This window comes from Macrotis lagotis, chromosome 3, assembly GCF_037893015.1.
Source record: "Macrotis lagotis isolate mMagLag1 chromosome 3, bilby.v1.9.chrom.fasta, whole genome shotgun sequence".
Taxonomy (NCBI): Eukaryota; Metazoa; Chordata; class Mammalia; order Peramelemorphia; family Peramelidae; genus Macrotis; species Macrotis lagotis.
The window spans coordinates 204,322,599-204,337,601 of record NC_133660.1 but is presented as its reverse complement, the minus strand read 5'-3'; the positions used below and the strand labels follow the sequence as shown (position 1 = coordinate 204,337,601).

At 34.3% G+C, this 15,003-nt stretch overlaps 1 protein-coding gene across 2 annotated transcripts in view; it reads right to left on the bottom strand.

Moving 5' to 3' along the window:
• Window positions 1-2,516: 2,516 nt before the first annotated feature.
• Window positions 2,517-15,003, bottom strand: part of TAPT1 (transmembrane anterior posterior transformation 1) — a 125,246-nt gene continuing 112,759 nt past the window's right edge. For both annotated transcript variants that reach the window (XM_074229744.1, XM_074229743.1), the window contains exons 12-14: window positions 14,045-14,121; window positions 6,760-6,920; window positions 2,517-3,315 (exon numbers count right to left, since the gene is read on the bottom strand). In XM_074229744.1, coding sequence (XP_074085845.1) covers window positions 3,086-3,315; window positions 6,760-6,920; window positions 14,045-14,121 — 468 coding nt within the window. In that variant the 3' untranslated portion in view covers window positions 2,517-3,085. The remainder of the gene's footprint in view (window positions 3,316-6,759; window positions 6,921-14,044; window positions 14,122-15,003) is intronic.

The following is a 15,003-nucleotide window of genomic DNA, read 5'->3' as shown; positions in this document are numbered from 1 at the left end:
GGATTGCATTTGGGAAATCATACAATATTTTCGATAATTCTAAAATACAATATTCCAACTTTTTAATACCAATATTAGAAACACTATATGGCTGTGAGTCATAGAATACCACAAGGAATCCAAATTGCTGATAACTCAAAAGACAGTAGGGGCAAAAAATTATGACCTTAAGTAAATTTCAACATTTTAAAAATTTTTCCTTAACATTTATGTAGCACTTTAAAGTTTTCAAAACACTATGTACATATTCAAACATATACACACACATATATATATATATACATACATACAACACACACATACATATATACAAACATATATATCATAAAATTTAATTCTCACAAGAACTCTATGAAGGTTGTTGTATTATTATCCCCTATTACGTATTATTCCTAAGGAAACTTAAAAGTTAAGTGTCTTGCTTGGGGATCACAGAAATCAACTATGAAATGTATATTTAGAAAAGGAATTGGTCTATTCATGGACTGAGAATTAGGAATAATATGATTTTCTTTTAGGTTTTTTTTTTAAAGGTTTTTCAAAGCAATGGGGTTAAGTGGCTTGCCACACAGCTAGGTAATTATTAAGTGTCTGAGGCCAGATTTGAACTCAGGTACTCCTGACTCCAAGGCCAGTGCTCTATCAACTGTGCCACCTAGCTGCCCCAATAATATGATTTTCTGTAGAAAATTTCAGAGCATTTAAGAGTTGGATGGGATCTCAGTCTATCTAGAGCTCACACCTGGAAAATAAGTCAAAACCTATTCAAGAATACCTACATATTAATGAAATTGAAGTAGTAAAATAGAATTTTCCAGAATGATAGAAACATTCACACCAAAAGGTAAAAATAAAATGTCTCTCAAAATCAATAAAATATACATTAACCAGTGCCCACTATATTCACAGGAATAAATGACAGGTAAGTAAGTGGAAAGTACAAGATACAATAACTTACTTTAGTAATACTAATAGCGGCTTTAAATAGACTTTCTGTTAGGAGATGAAAGTCAATCTTATTACCACTAACACTAAAGAAAAAAATGAAGTTGGCTTTTATTTTTGAAAATTGACAGCATTTATAATCTAAAAGTGAAAGACTATAAGGCAACTAAAAGTTTTTAGCATTATAAAAATAAATTCAATCACCTTGTTTAAAAAGATTACAAAATTGAATTTATTGAGTTTCACACAAGATGCACTTATAAAATTGGTACTGAATGTCATTTTAACAGAAGAAATGAATGTTATCCCAAAATCCCTATAGAAACTGCAAAATAACTGAAAAAATTAAAAATATATGACATCACATTTATTCAATAATTCAAACTGAATTTTAAAATATCATTCTCTGCTTGAATACAAAATGTATTCAAAACAAATACTGTTTATTTGATTAGGGCCATGGTTTTCCAATCCCACCCCTTATGTCCCCAAAATTATTTGTATTCATCTTATAAAGGATTTTTGCTGTTTCTGTTAATGTAGAGGATGGGGGGGGGAAGAATAATGCTAAAGTGGTATGTTCTCATAAAAATTAATCAAAATTCTCTTTTCATTTTAATTACAAATTCCTTTTGGTTTCACAAAAGCATGTTCACACATCTTCTCTTTTTCTATGAACAAGTCTTTCATTCTAAAATCAGTACAAATTATTCAGAATTAACTTTCACATTTTGAATGCAAGAACCTAAGACTTCAAGCTGGCTTTTTCTTTCATTCAATAAGAGACTAGTCTTTAACCAAAAATATGCCTTATGCATTTAATAAAACTGAACTATCCACATGATGTCAGAAATTCAAAATTAAAAGGAAAGAATTTAGTTAACATTAATGAAAGCTTTTTGAAAGTTGTGAAAAGAGGTTGTGCCCTTTTTATAAAAATGCTTCATGAAGCATTCTCTGGATAAAATAGGGTGGGAACTAACTTGTCTTATGATGTGGCCTATAGTTCAATAAATATGCCAAAATGGAATCTTGATCTGAAACTCCACTCAAAGGACCTTTTGGTTCCCTTTCACAGACCACACAGATGAACACATAAAGACTGCATTATAGTTTAAAAATCTAAGTACTTCATGACAATGTTGTTCAAACCAGCTTGGGATGTTTTATATTAAAATGGCCATTAAAAAAAAAACCTATCAATAAATGGAACATTTCTGAATTTTATACAATTCTAGACACTTTCCCCCCCAGTCAACCCAACATTAAATGCTTTCCCGCCATAATAATGATTCATGTAGCACTTAAATAATAAAGTGAAACCAGGTATTGTACCTTAAAATTAACACTGCCCTGTTTTTGTAGTATAAAAAGTACCATTTTGTAACAAAATTTCTATTTGTCTCACTGCAACAAAACAATTTACACCTTCTCATGTTTTCTTTACAGTAGAGAAAATTGGAAAATAATAAAAACTGAATTGCCCAGTTATGTAGACCCTCCTCTAATTTTATTTTATAAACTGTCACTTAATTTAGTTTTTTAGATAAAATGCTACTGTGCATCATGTCTCATTTAAGATAGTCTTTTATTCTGATTAGTTCAGATACATCTTCAAGGATTATTCTGAGTGGTGATAACATTTATTGTGGTTTTTTATTTTATCAAAGTTCATTTCTCTTTAATGCTTTGGCAGATGAAGTAAAAGTTTCAAAACTGCTTATGAAACAGGACATTGGGAAGATAGTTTCACGTTAAGGATTTCACAGCTTTCCAGGTGTGTTTTTCTACTGAAAAAGCCATGAGGCAACTTTTTATGTTCTGGAAGCACAGTTTGACAAAGCCATAGGGATTCTGCTTTTGTTTCAGTCTATTGAAAAGAAACCTGTCACTCTGCCAAGCAGGGAGAGATTTTCATAATCCATCACATTTTTCACATAGCAAGTTAGAGATCTCTGTTGTTACTTGATCTGATCAGCAACCAAACCAAGTTGTTGTAGAAAGATACTAATATGTTTGCCATGAATAATTTAAGTTTTTAAATAAATATTTAGGTGCCACGACCGGCATTAGTCCATTCTGGTGGCAGAGCATTTGCTGCCCCAAAGCTCAGTATCCTAAGCACACAAAGTCAGAGAATTTAGTCAATTCTGTTTCCACAAATTGTAAACCTGTCAATTTCCAGCAAATCTTTCTTTGAAGATCTGTGTTTTAATTCAGAGTTTTCTTGGGTAATGTCTTTCTCATCACCATCTGGTGTTGTCAGAAACTGGTCAGAATTGCTGGTCACAAGTGCTGGTGCTGTATTTTCCGTCTGATGTATAGGCTGGCTAATGATGGAAGCTGATAAGGTCTCCTCCGTAAAAAGCCCTATTGAAAAAGCAGGAACAAATTTCATTAACAAGAAAAGACTTGTGTAGTTTATTTTCCATTTAGTGATCTAGTGCTGATGAACTTTAGTTAGACTAGAAGATATTATTGAATTTGATTTAGACTAAGCAAATGATAATATAATATCTTAAGCTGATTAAAACAAAAGCTTTGAAAATGAAATCATTTCCACATTCATTCATAGAGCCATAGGAGGTAGGAGCCTTAACTTGGAGTAAGGAAGACCTGGGTTCAAATTCTGCCTCTGACATATATCATTACATTGTATATTATGGGCAAGTCATGCTCAATGTTTCAGGCAACTCTCTTGGAGTAAACATTATAGATATGTTGCTGAGTTACAAAAGTGGAGGTAGTTTTCACATTGAGAGTTTCTAATGACCATGAAATCACAGACTTGGAGCCAAAAATAAAAATCACCAGTAAACTTAAATGTCTATTCCATGCAGAGAACTCAGTACACTCTTATCACTGTTATATAGAATCTAACTTTTTGATCTGAGTATTGGAAAAATTATAACTCCTTTAATAATGTTTTTAAATGAATTTCCTTTTATTAGTCATGTAAATAAACATTAACTCCTAAATACAAAGTTTTGAAGAAATAAGAAGTGGGATTAACCTATCTCTTTCTTGTCTTATTAAATTTTCTTTTGACTTATATTTGAATTTTTGAAAAATGTTATAATTTCAAAAAGGGCAGAAATAGAAACTAATGTGAAGGAAAGTTAGGTAAAAGTGCATAAGATTGAAGCAGTTTTTGCATCTGAAGACACCTTTTTTGCAAAAAAAAGATATACTTAGAAATATTTAAGACTATGTGGACAATATCCCATAATTAAAGATTTTAGAAATTAAGTTTATTAATGAATGATGATTTATTGAGAGAAAGTGTATAGCATAGTTAAAGAAGTCAAGAAGATCTTCAAGCCCTACTTAGGACATATATTAGTTGCTTGACACTGGACAAGCTACTTAACCTCTTGGTACCTTCAAGAGATTAGGAGTTTAAAGCCACAGTCTTGTTCATACCCTGACAAGTATGTGAACCTTCAGCAACAGATTTCTCATACTCTTCTAACTTAAACAAAATGTTCAAATGACTTAACCAATTTCTTATAACTTAACCATACATCCTTTTTTCTTGAGGCTATCATATTTGAGTCCTACTCATCTCAACTCTTCAAAATCTTACTCATTTTTTTCCTCTCCTTTCCTACAGTGTCCGTAGATGATGCAGTTTTCTTTTGGGCTGATGCTTACAAGTCTACCAATGCCTTTTATCCCATCACCTTTTGTCTTCCCCTGGGACTTATCACTTACTTACTACTGGCTCCTTCCTCTTACTTTCATATTACCTCTATTCCAAGTAAATATTTCTGCAATCTTCCTTAAACCATCAGCTGATTTTCTTTTCCTCATTCACTGTTAAAGTTCTACTAAAAGTTTATAATCAATGCCTCCCCTTCCTCATCATTTGCTTACTCTTCAACTTCCTACAATCTAGTTTTTATTAAACTCAATTACATAAAAACATAAATAGTTCTCTCCAGATCAACAAAGAACTAGCTAATTCCCAAGTCCAATGTGAGTCTATCAAATCTGATTTTTTTTTTTTTAGTTTTTGCAAGGCAATGGGGTTAAGTGGCTTGCCCAAGGTCATACAGCTAGGTAATTATTATGTGTCTGAGGCCGGATTTGAACTCAGGTACTCCTGACTCCAGGGCTGGTGCTCTATCCACTGTGCCACCTAGCCGCCCCCCCAAATCTGATTTTTAATGACCTTTTTTTGTGGCATCGAAAAGCACTGACTATTCTCTTCTGCCCTGACTACTGTGATATTGTTCTTTCTTGTTCTCTTACCTGGCTGATGCTTTTTAATCTCTTTTACTGATTCTTCTTATATTTCCTCTAACATAGTAAACCTTCTTCCACTGTGCAACTCTTTGTTTTGAAGTCTCATAATCTTTCTTCTGAAAGCTCCCATTGTCATTATCACCTCTTATAATAATGACTCCTAAATCTCTCTAGAAGGACTAACCCTACCCTCTGAGCTCTGGTGCCACTTTCCACCTAACTGTGGAACAAAGCCATCTCAACATGACCCAGATCCATTCACTATCTTCCCTCTAAAACTGGTTTCTTCTAATATCTTTATTATCTAATATTCTACTGCTGTCATCACTATTATGCTTTAGGCCATCTTTCTCTCTTCTTTCTTCCTTCCTGATATATTTTTTTGTGAAGTTCTGCCAATTAGAAATCTGAAATATCTCTAGCAAATGTACTCTTCTTTTTTGCTCCTACTGACATCACCCTCATTTACCTCTTGCAGTGGGCTACTGCAAGACTCTTCTTCTGTTCTCATCTCTCTCTGAAGCTTTTCTCTCTCTCTCTGCAAACAATCACCAACACTGCCAAAGTTGTCTTCCTAATGGGAAGCTCTACCCATATCATTTCCCTGTTCACCATGGCTTTCTGAAGAAAATACAGACTCTTTAGTTTGGCATTCAATGGGTGATCACCCATGTCTATCCTTTTTTCAAGGAATTCCTCTAAGTATGCTTTATGCTACAACCAGTCACATCTACACTCCTGATCTCATTCATTCCTTTTGTACTTTACTGCATTTTTGCATGCTGCCCCTCATTCATAGAATATGACTCACTCCTTCTTTTGACAAGATCATTCTCCTTTAAAAACTCAGCTCAGAGTTTACATTCACCTCCTCTCTGAAGCCTTCTCTCAACCCTTCTATCCTCTCCCTAAATGTTCTCTTTGAATTCAACACAATGACTAGTATATAGTAGGTGCTTAATAAATGCCAGCTGACTGTTATGAATTCTGTATCACAGTTATTTGTGGACCACACTACTTTGCAGAAAGAAGCACTTAATTCATACAGTACTTTATATTCATTCCTATAATTAATTTTATGGATATATTTGATGCAATATGATTTTTGATTACATTTTCAACTTCAGTTTTCCTTTTGGCAAGGCACTGGGGTTAAATGACTTATCCAAGGTCACACAGCTAGGTAATTATTAAAATTTGAACTCAGATCCTCCTGACTCCAGGGCCAGTGCTCTATTCACTGCACCACTTAGCTACATTTAATTCCAGACTTTTCAACCAATATCAAATCAATAAATATTTACTTGATATTTTATACAAGATATGATGTCTTTTAATTTGAAAATTCACTAAAAAAAGATACTGAATTGCTTGTATATGTGCCCCATGGTATATATTACTATGAAGTTGTGATATCATTTTATTCCTATAAAAGCAAATTTAACTAATTAATTGCATATTTTATGTATAACTAAGGCAAAGTTTTTTGTTAAGGGTCATATTGTAGTCTGATTTATATTATAAATGAAAACAGAAAACATAGCAAAGAAAAAATATCATACATACCTTGGGAGGATTTATATTTGTTTTGTGATTTACTAGATGATTTGCCTGGTGTGTTGGTTGGAGGAGGATTAAATAACTTTTCTTCCATTTTAGCTTCTTTGACATACTGGCATGACTTTCCCAATAGAACAATACTATTAAGGATTTTGAGAGATATCAACCTAAAACCAAAAATAAATTGTTTTAATTTCTTAAAAATTCTTAAAATACTTACAATAGAAAGTTTCAGTATATGAAAACTTATGATATCCCTGAAATTCCACATTTTGTATATACCATGTTTATATAGTGACATCATTTTTCCTACAAGGTTAAGAAGCAGGGGAGAAGATACTAAAGGAATCAGGCATCAATGAAACAGTTAGCTTGAGACACTACTCATTGTGCAATGTGCCTAAATGGCTAGGAGACAAACGAAATGAAGGCTATAGAATCACATTATCCTGGGGTGGTCACAAGTCTAATCCTTTCCTATTATAGATAAGGGTACTGAGATTCTGAAATCAACGTTTAATCTTGGATTCAAACTAGCTTAAAACTTAATTTTCTTTTACTCTAAGTATTAAGCAATCTCTTGGTTTTGACTGGAAAAAAAAAGCACAGGTTATTGAACTATTCTAAAGAAATAAATGAAAATTCCTGATCAAATGGTGATTAGATGAACTACTACTGATGTGACTATATCAAGATATTTTTTTAAATGAGACTTGAGGTAGAGCATATACATATTTGACCTTACTGATAAGATTTATGCCCAAAGAAAATACTACAGTAACTAGCTAGTCATGGCACAGTGGATAGAATACTGGTCTTGGGATGGGTGTCCAAATCCAGCCTCAGACACTTGATTCTAACTAGCTGGGCAACCTTAGGCAAGTCACTTCACCCTGACTGCCTTGCATCCAGGGCCATCTCTAGTTGTTCTGGTTTATATCTGGTCACCGGACTCAGATGGTTCTGGAGGAGAAAATGAAACTGGTGACTTAGCATAGCAATTCCTCCCTCACATCTAATTTATGTCCTTGTCATGGTATCACCTACCTAATGTCATGATCTTATTTGATAATGGAGGACAAATATTATCATTCAAGTATAAAAATGATTATAACATAATGGTGTAATAAAGAATATGGGACAAACTAGGAAAAATTATTAAGGTAGATTTGAAAATCTGTAGCAGAAAAGAGGGTATTAACTAATAATAGTTTTGTTAACTAGTAATACTAAAAGAAGTTGATGTGCCCTAGAAACAGTCAATTCAAATATTCATGTAAAAATGAGAAATGAGTTTATAATACAAAGGCATACATATAATCTAATCTTATAAATAAATTTTGTTTAGATTACTGTTTAAATTTTCTTCCTTATGGAAACTTTAGTTAAGGGTAGAGGGGCTTTTAGATGGCATAGGAAAGCTGATCTATGATTAAATGAGTGATCTTGTGATTAAAGAAAAAAGTCCAACCAGAGTTGACAATAATTGGTCATAAATGGATTCTAGCTAAAAAATCTTACCACCTAAGAAAAGGGTGATACATAGTATAAATCAAGCAATATGATTACATTATAAAATACCATATTCCCTTTTGTTCCTTCACTTAAAAAATAAAAAAACCAGACCAGATAACTTTTCCCCCCTCATCTTCCAAAATTTATTTCATTTCAAAGAAAATAATTCATATGAGTAATCTGAAAACAAGGTCTGGAGACTTTTTGAAAGTTGTTTTCTGTTTCTTTCATTAGATTGAAACAAAAAACTTTTATTAAAGTTTAAGCTAATTTAACTGTTAGCTAAAAAGCAGGTATGTAACCTCCACAGTGTATCATTTTCACTAGCAATTAAAGTAATATGTATTACCTCCAATTCCTCTAATGGGCCTTCATTTTCTAAGTGTTTAGACCTTAATAGTATATAGTGCCATGCACCTTGTTAAAAAAAGTGAAATTAATAAATACTGTAAGATATAGTAAACTTTTGGGACAGCTAGGTAGCCGCCCCTGGAGTAAGGAAACCTGAGTTCAAATCCAGACTCAGACATTTAATTGTTATCTAGTTGTGTGACCTTGGGCAAGTCACTTAACCCTATTGCCTTGCAAAAAAAAAAAAAGCCAAAATGTATACTTTCTGAAGTATACTATAGTTTCACAGTTAGCGGAACATTTTAGTAAAATACAATCATTTATAACAATATAAAATGCTTTCATTTTCTTCGCATTTTTGTCTTTTTCCCGGTATAGCATAGCACTTTTATCAATTGTCTTTCATGATGATGAAAGGAAGCTAGGTGGCACAGTGAGGTAGAATGCAGGACCTAGAGACAGGACTACCTGAGACACTGACTAGCTGTGTGACCACGTCACTTAAACTGCCTCAATTTCTTTACTTGTAAAATAGGGATAATTATACCTAATTCCCAGGATTGTTATGAGGATAAAATGGTATATTATCTATGAAACATTTTCCAAACTTTCTAAATTATATATATATATATCATATATACACATAATATATATTATAATACATATTATATATACATGTAATATACAGATATAGACACAGACATAGTATATGGCATTGAATTCTAATTTCATCTCAGAAAGAAAATGAAGGAGCGAAAAAAAAAGCATTTTAAGTGCTTACTGTGCAAAACACAGGACAAAGAAAAAAGTAGAGACAGCCTTGGTTCTCAAGGAGCTCACATCCTAATGGATGACAACACAGAAGGTATCCAGTTCAAGTCATCTAAATAGTTCCTTTGATCCTTTGGGTGAAATGGTAGAGCAGATAGGAATGTGTCTTCTTCTGTTAAGATCATACATAACATCACTTGAGAATTCCAAGGCAAGAGGAGGGAAGAAAACCAAGGTCTGCTTTTCTACCTTCACAATGATGCTTTTATTCATTTTTTTTTCTCTTCTGAATTAGCTACCTTTATCACCTCCTTACTGTAATAGCTTGCTGGGTGATCACCTCAGCCTCATTCTAGCCACTTCTCTTCTTGATTGATAAAGTGATTTTCCTACAGAACAGTTCTGATCATGTCACTTTCCTACTTAATGAACTTCCCTGGTTCCCTAAAACTTCCAGTATCAAAAATAAAATATGATTAGCTTTTAAATCCCTTCACAACTTAGCCTTATTCTTACACTTAATTCCTACTTTACCTACCCTAAAATTTGATGATACTGGCCTCCTTGCTGTTCCTCATACAAGATGTTCTAGCCCTTGTACCACAAAATATTTTTGTACATTGGGACCTTTTCCTTTTTCTTTGATCTCCATGGGGTAAAACCTAGTAGAGATTTTGCTGGGTCAAAGGGCACTTACAATTTTATAGCCCTCTGGGCATATTTCTAAACTGTTCTCCAGAAAGACTGGACTAATTCATAGCTCCACCAATATGTACTTGTACAATTTTAAGATTTGGTCAGTGATTAAATATGAGAGGTTAGGAAGGGAAGAGCCAAAGATAACACAACTGTTTAAATACAGAAGGAAGAGTTAAGGGTGGTATTATATATAAGTGAAGAAAACGAAGTAAAATTAAGGGTAAAGATTGGTTTCAGAAGTAACAGTGGGATGTCCAGAAAGAAGGAAATGTCTTGTAGGCTATTATAGACATATAAATCTGGTGCTTAAAAGAGATATCAAGATTGGATTTAGACCTTTGAGAGTTCTCTACATAGTGATGGTTGAAGCCAGAGAAGCATAGGTGATATTGCCATAGTGGGGGTAAAAAAGGGTCAAGGAAGGATACTTTTGGGACATTCAAATAAAGAAGTTGGGAAGGGAATGAGGATTCTGTGAAGGAGATAAAAGATAAGGTGAAACCCACAGAACTATGGTGACTCTAAGGGAAGAAAGAGTGTACAATAGGGGTGTGGGATTAATAGTGCCAAAAGCTAGAAGGATCAGAATGAATGAGAAAATGTATTTAGAAGGTCATTGGATTTGGCCTCTAGATTACTGGCAACCTATTTTGAAGTAGCAAAATTAATGATGAGAGAGTCTTGAATTCTGAGGAAAAATGGGTGTCAAAATTAATGACTTAAAATATGGTCTAAGGAAAGGAATAGCGAAGGAAAAATACTTCACAGTTTTTATCAAAATTTAGTGAAGTTCCCTACTGACTTCCTCTTGTCCATATGTAATCAAGATTTTAGTCCTTTTACTTCTTGAGAGGTTACACTGTGTAGTGAAAGTACATTATTTCTAGTGACAAAGGTCTTGAGTTGGAATCTCAACTTGTCTGCTTACTACCTGTATGTGACTTGGCATACGTTTCTTACTTCTTTTGGAGGTGCTTCCTCATATATAAAATGAGGGGGGTAGATTAGATGACTTCTAATGTCCTTTCTAGCTCTCAATCCTATAATTGATTTACTCTATTAAATTAAGGTTTAAATGTCTTACCACCTTTTCCTTTTTTTGGGGGTGGTGGGTTAGGACAGAAATCTAACGTCTTCATTTTTAATTTTAAGGACATGATTTACTTATTGACCTTTTCCTTTCAAAAATAATTGCTTTCAGTTGTAAATTTTCTCTCTCTCTCTATTCCTCCCCCTCATCCATTGAGAAGGCAGGAATATAATACTCATTATATATATGAATTCATGTAAAACATATTTCCACATTAGGTATATTCTGAAAAAAGAAAAAAAGGAGAAAAATATTTACTTCAATCTACACAGTGTTTATCAGTTCTCTATCTGAAGGTGGGGATAGCATTTTTCATCCTTTGTAATTGTGGATTTGGATCATTGTGCTGAGCAGAATTACTTAAGTCTTACAACTGATTATTGTTCCTTTATTTTTCTAATTGCTCTCTCATCTTCCTCCTTTCCTTTTCAATGATTTCTCTCTTTTTTTTTTAATTTTTGCAAGGCAATGGGGTTAAATGGCTAGCCCAAGGCCACACAGCTAGGAAATTATTAAGTGTCTGAGGCCACATTTGAACTCAGGTACTCCTGACTCCAGGGCTGGTGCTCTATCCACTGCGCCACCTATCTGCCCCTCATTTTTCTTTTAATGAATTAAAAGATATTAGTTAAATTAAAAGATATTAAAAAATGGTTCATGAATCTGAAGACCTAGGATATTTACTACCATGTGACCCTGAGCAATTGACTTAACCTCTCTGTGCTTCTTAGTTTGAAAATGGTTCCATCACTGACATTTTTAAACCAATTTTAACAAATATAAAGCATGTGGTTTCTAACAAATGGATATTCTTTCAACAATTTTCCCTTGTCTTTAATTTTGGCACACATCAGAGAATCACAGGGCTTTCAAACCTGAAAGGACCTAAGTGACCAATATTTCCAATGTGGTAATGATGCTACAATGTTGTTTCAAATCTAATTTCTACTCTAGAGCTCTTTCTACTACACCATACTGTATCTCTTCAGATCACAATCTAGGAATTAAATTGAATATTTCTCCATTAAATTCCTCATCGTTCCATTCATCAACAAGTCCTAATTTTTTCCCCATTATTATTAAATAGTCTTTCTATTCACTTCCCTTTTCTTTGCCCTGATCATTTCAAGCTTGTATTATACCAGCTTTTATGTCTTGCTTTCCTCATAATCCTTTTCTTTCTGCTCACCCTCCAGTTAACTAGATGTTGCTCTTTGCAGCCTCACAAACTCCATCCATCCCAGTCTGCCCCTCCAAGCTGCAGCTCTTCTGCTCACACTCCACACTGAGCCCTAAAGTTGGAAGGGTCTTTACAAGCCATTCCTTTCAGCTTGAAACTGAATAAAAAAAAATTCTTCCTTTTGATGGAATGTCTCCAGAAGGAGGTAAGCCATTCCATTGGAGTTGGGTCTCCCAACATCAAGTCAAAATCTGTTTTTCTGCAACTTCCAACCCAATATTGTAATTGCTCATATCTAATCCTTCTTCCATAGAACAGTCCTTCAACTAGTTGAAGATAGCCACCATGTTCTTAGGAAAGCTTCTCTTTTCCTATCCAAGACCCCTAACTTATTCTATCAACTCTCAGAAAGTCTGGTTACTAACTTTTTTCCCCTCTTGGCTGTCATTCTGACTCCACAGACTTAAACTTGTTCACAGTCTTATCCTGGCATCTCTCTCAGGACCTGGGGCGCCTTCATCTATCTACTCCTATGACTTCTCTACTGGAACATCTCTCTGCCACAACAGCCATTCTTAATTACCTCCTGCTATGCTTCTGACTTTCTGGACTTCCATACCATGAAGTGATGCTATGGGATCCTTGTCTCCCCTTTAGTTCCCTTGGGGCTCTTTTGTGAGTGGTTCCCTCCAATAAGAATATAAGTTCCTTAGGAGCAGGACCTTCGGATGCCCAGCACTTAGCACATAGTAAGAGTTTAATAAATAAATGCTCATGGCTTGTCTTGCTTGTTCTGAAGGTTCTTGATCTTGTCACTGTCCTTTCTAAAAGGTATTCTCAAGAACAGAGGCAGTCTGAACAAGGTCAAGTAAGGTCTGGTTCTCCCTGCTAAGTCAGCTAAGCTTTGATTGACTTTTTAAAAACTCCAATCATTTTATCACTTAAGTACTAGAGAGAAGACAAGCTTAGCAAGGGAGGGCCACTACTAGTTTTGCCTCTACCTCCCCAGCACCAAGTTCAGTTAAAGGCACACTCCTTATTGGCCCTCAGGCCTTAGGGATTCAAAGAGCCTGATGCCTAGAAAGGACCTTGGGAGAGGCAGGATTGTCTAGTTCCTCTTTTTTGTGTCCCCAGCACTTAATTTTGCAGAGTAAGGAAGGGGACAGTGCCCAAGCCCCTGCAGGGAGGCACAGCAGAGCCAGGCATTTCTCAACATGCCATATCTTAGAGACACTGTGGTAGACTAGGGAAGGGTCTGCTTTGGCTTCCAGGAGTGCTGGGTCCTGACCTAGGACTTTGGACAGACTCCCTCACTTCTCTAGGCTGAGTTTTCTCATCTGTAAAAGGCAGACTTGTGCCACCTTAACACATGGTGAACAAAGTAATTTTGAAACCTTTAATGCACTAAGTAATAAACTATTAAGCTCTGGTTAAGATTTTGGGGAAGAGGGAACTTTCTGATTTTGAAGTTATAATAAAAAATCTTTAATCAATTGCTATTAACAGTTCCAAATAAATAAATAAATATCTTTTAAAGAAGATATACTCAAAGAAAGTAAACTCCCCACAGCAGGTACTTCCCTAGTTGCATAATATATCTAATGGTAGTATCACTTGGACAAATCTATCCCATGTCATTAATTTACTAAACTATACAAAATAAACTCAAGAATAGTTACTCTTACCCAAAATAGAAGAGTATGACACAAGCATAAGATAGGATTCCTTGTACTTTAATTGAACTTGTTACAACTCTGATGAGCTAACAAAAAAAAAATGCAAAGAGAAACAATGGTCATTAAATCAATGGTCATTAATACTTTATTTAGACACCAACCCACCCTCTTACTGCTCTTTAGAATCTGTCTGGAATACTCCTTCAGTGATGACCAATGGGCCTCCTACATATCTAGTACTGTTCAATTTGTAACAATTTTTTGCTTGCTCAGGCAAACCTAGGAATAACAAACATCTGAACTTGTCTAAAACATACAGATCTTTCAGTGGTACAGCAACATCTCCATATTTTTATCTCTTATTTTCAAATGCCTTTTCTTCCATATTTCTTATTAGAAAGTGTTAAGCCATATAGTCATAAGCCACTTGGGCTGATGTAATGGTAGTTCATAAGGTTCTTTAAATTTTAAAATTGTGACACAATCAGAGAACTTAAGGTGACTTCTTACTGAAAGCTGCTACTAGATAGAACCAGAGGAAATGCACACTTCCATCCACCTTTCCCCATATTCTATTCTTTCCTTTACTAAGTCCCCCTTTACCGTGCCTCAGCTTTTGTCTTCTATATCATCTATTTTCTTTTTAACTACCACTTTCTCTCCCTAAGTAGAATTTTAAAGAACAGGACAGTTCCAGAATATGGCCTAACTTCTCACAAAACTAATCATTAAATACCTATTTATTTGTGGTTAAAAAACCAGGCCATTTATGCAAAAGAATATATTTAAAATTTTAGAAAAGCTTTGAAAATGCAAAATTTTAAAAATGTAGATAACTGCAAAATAAATTATAAGTTAAATGCTGTCTATTCTTTTAACTAAATATTTGTGATACTGGCCAAAATGTGAAAAGGTTTAATTGGCAGAGTAAGTTCATCTTATCTCAAAGTAATCACTTCCAAGCACTC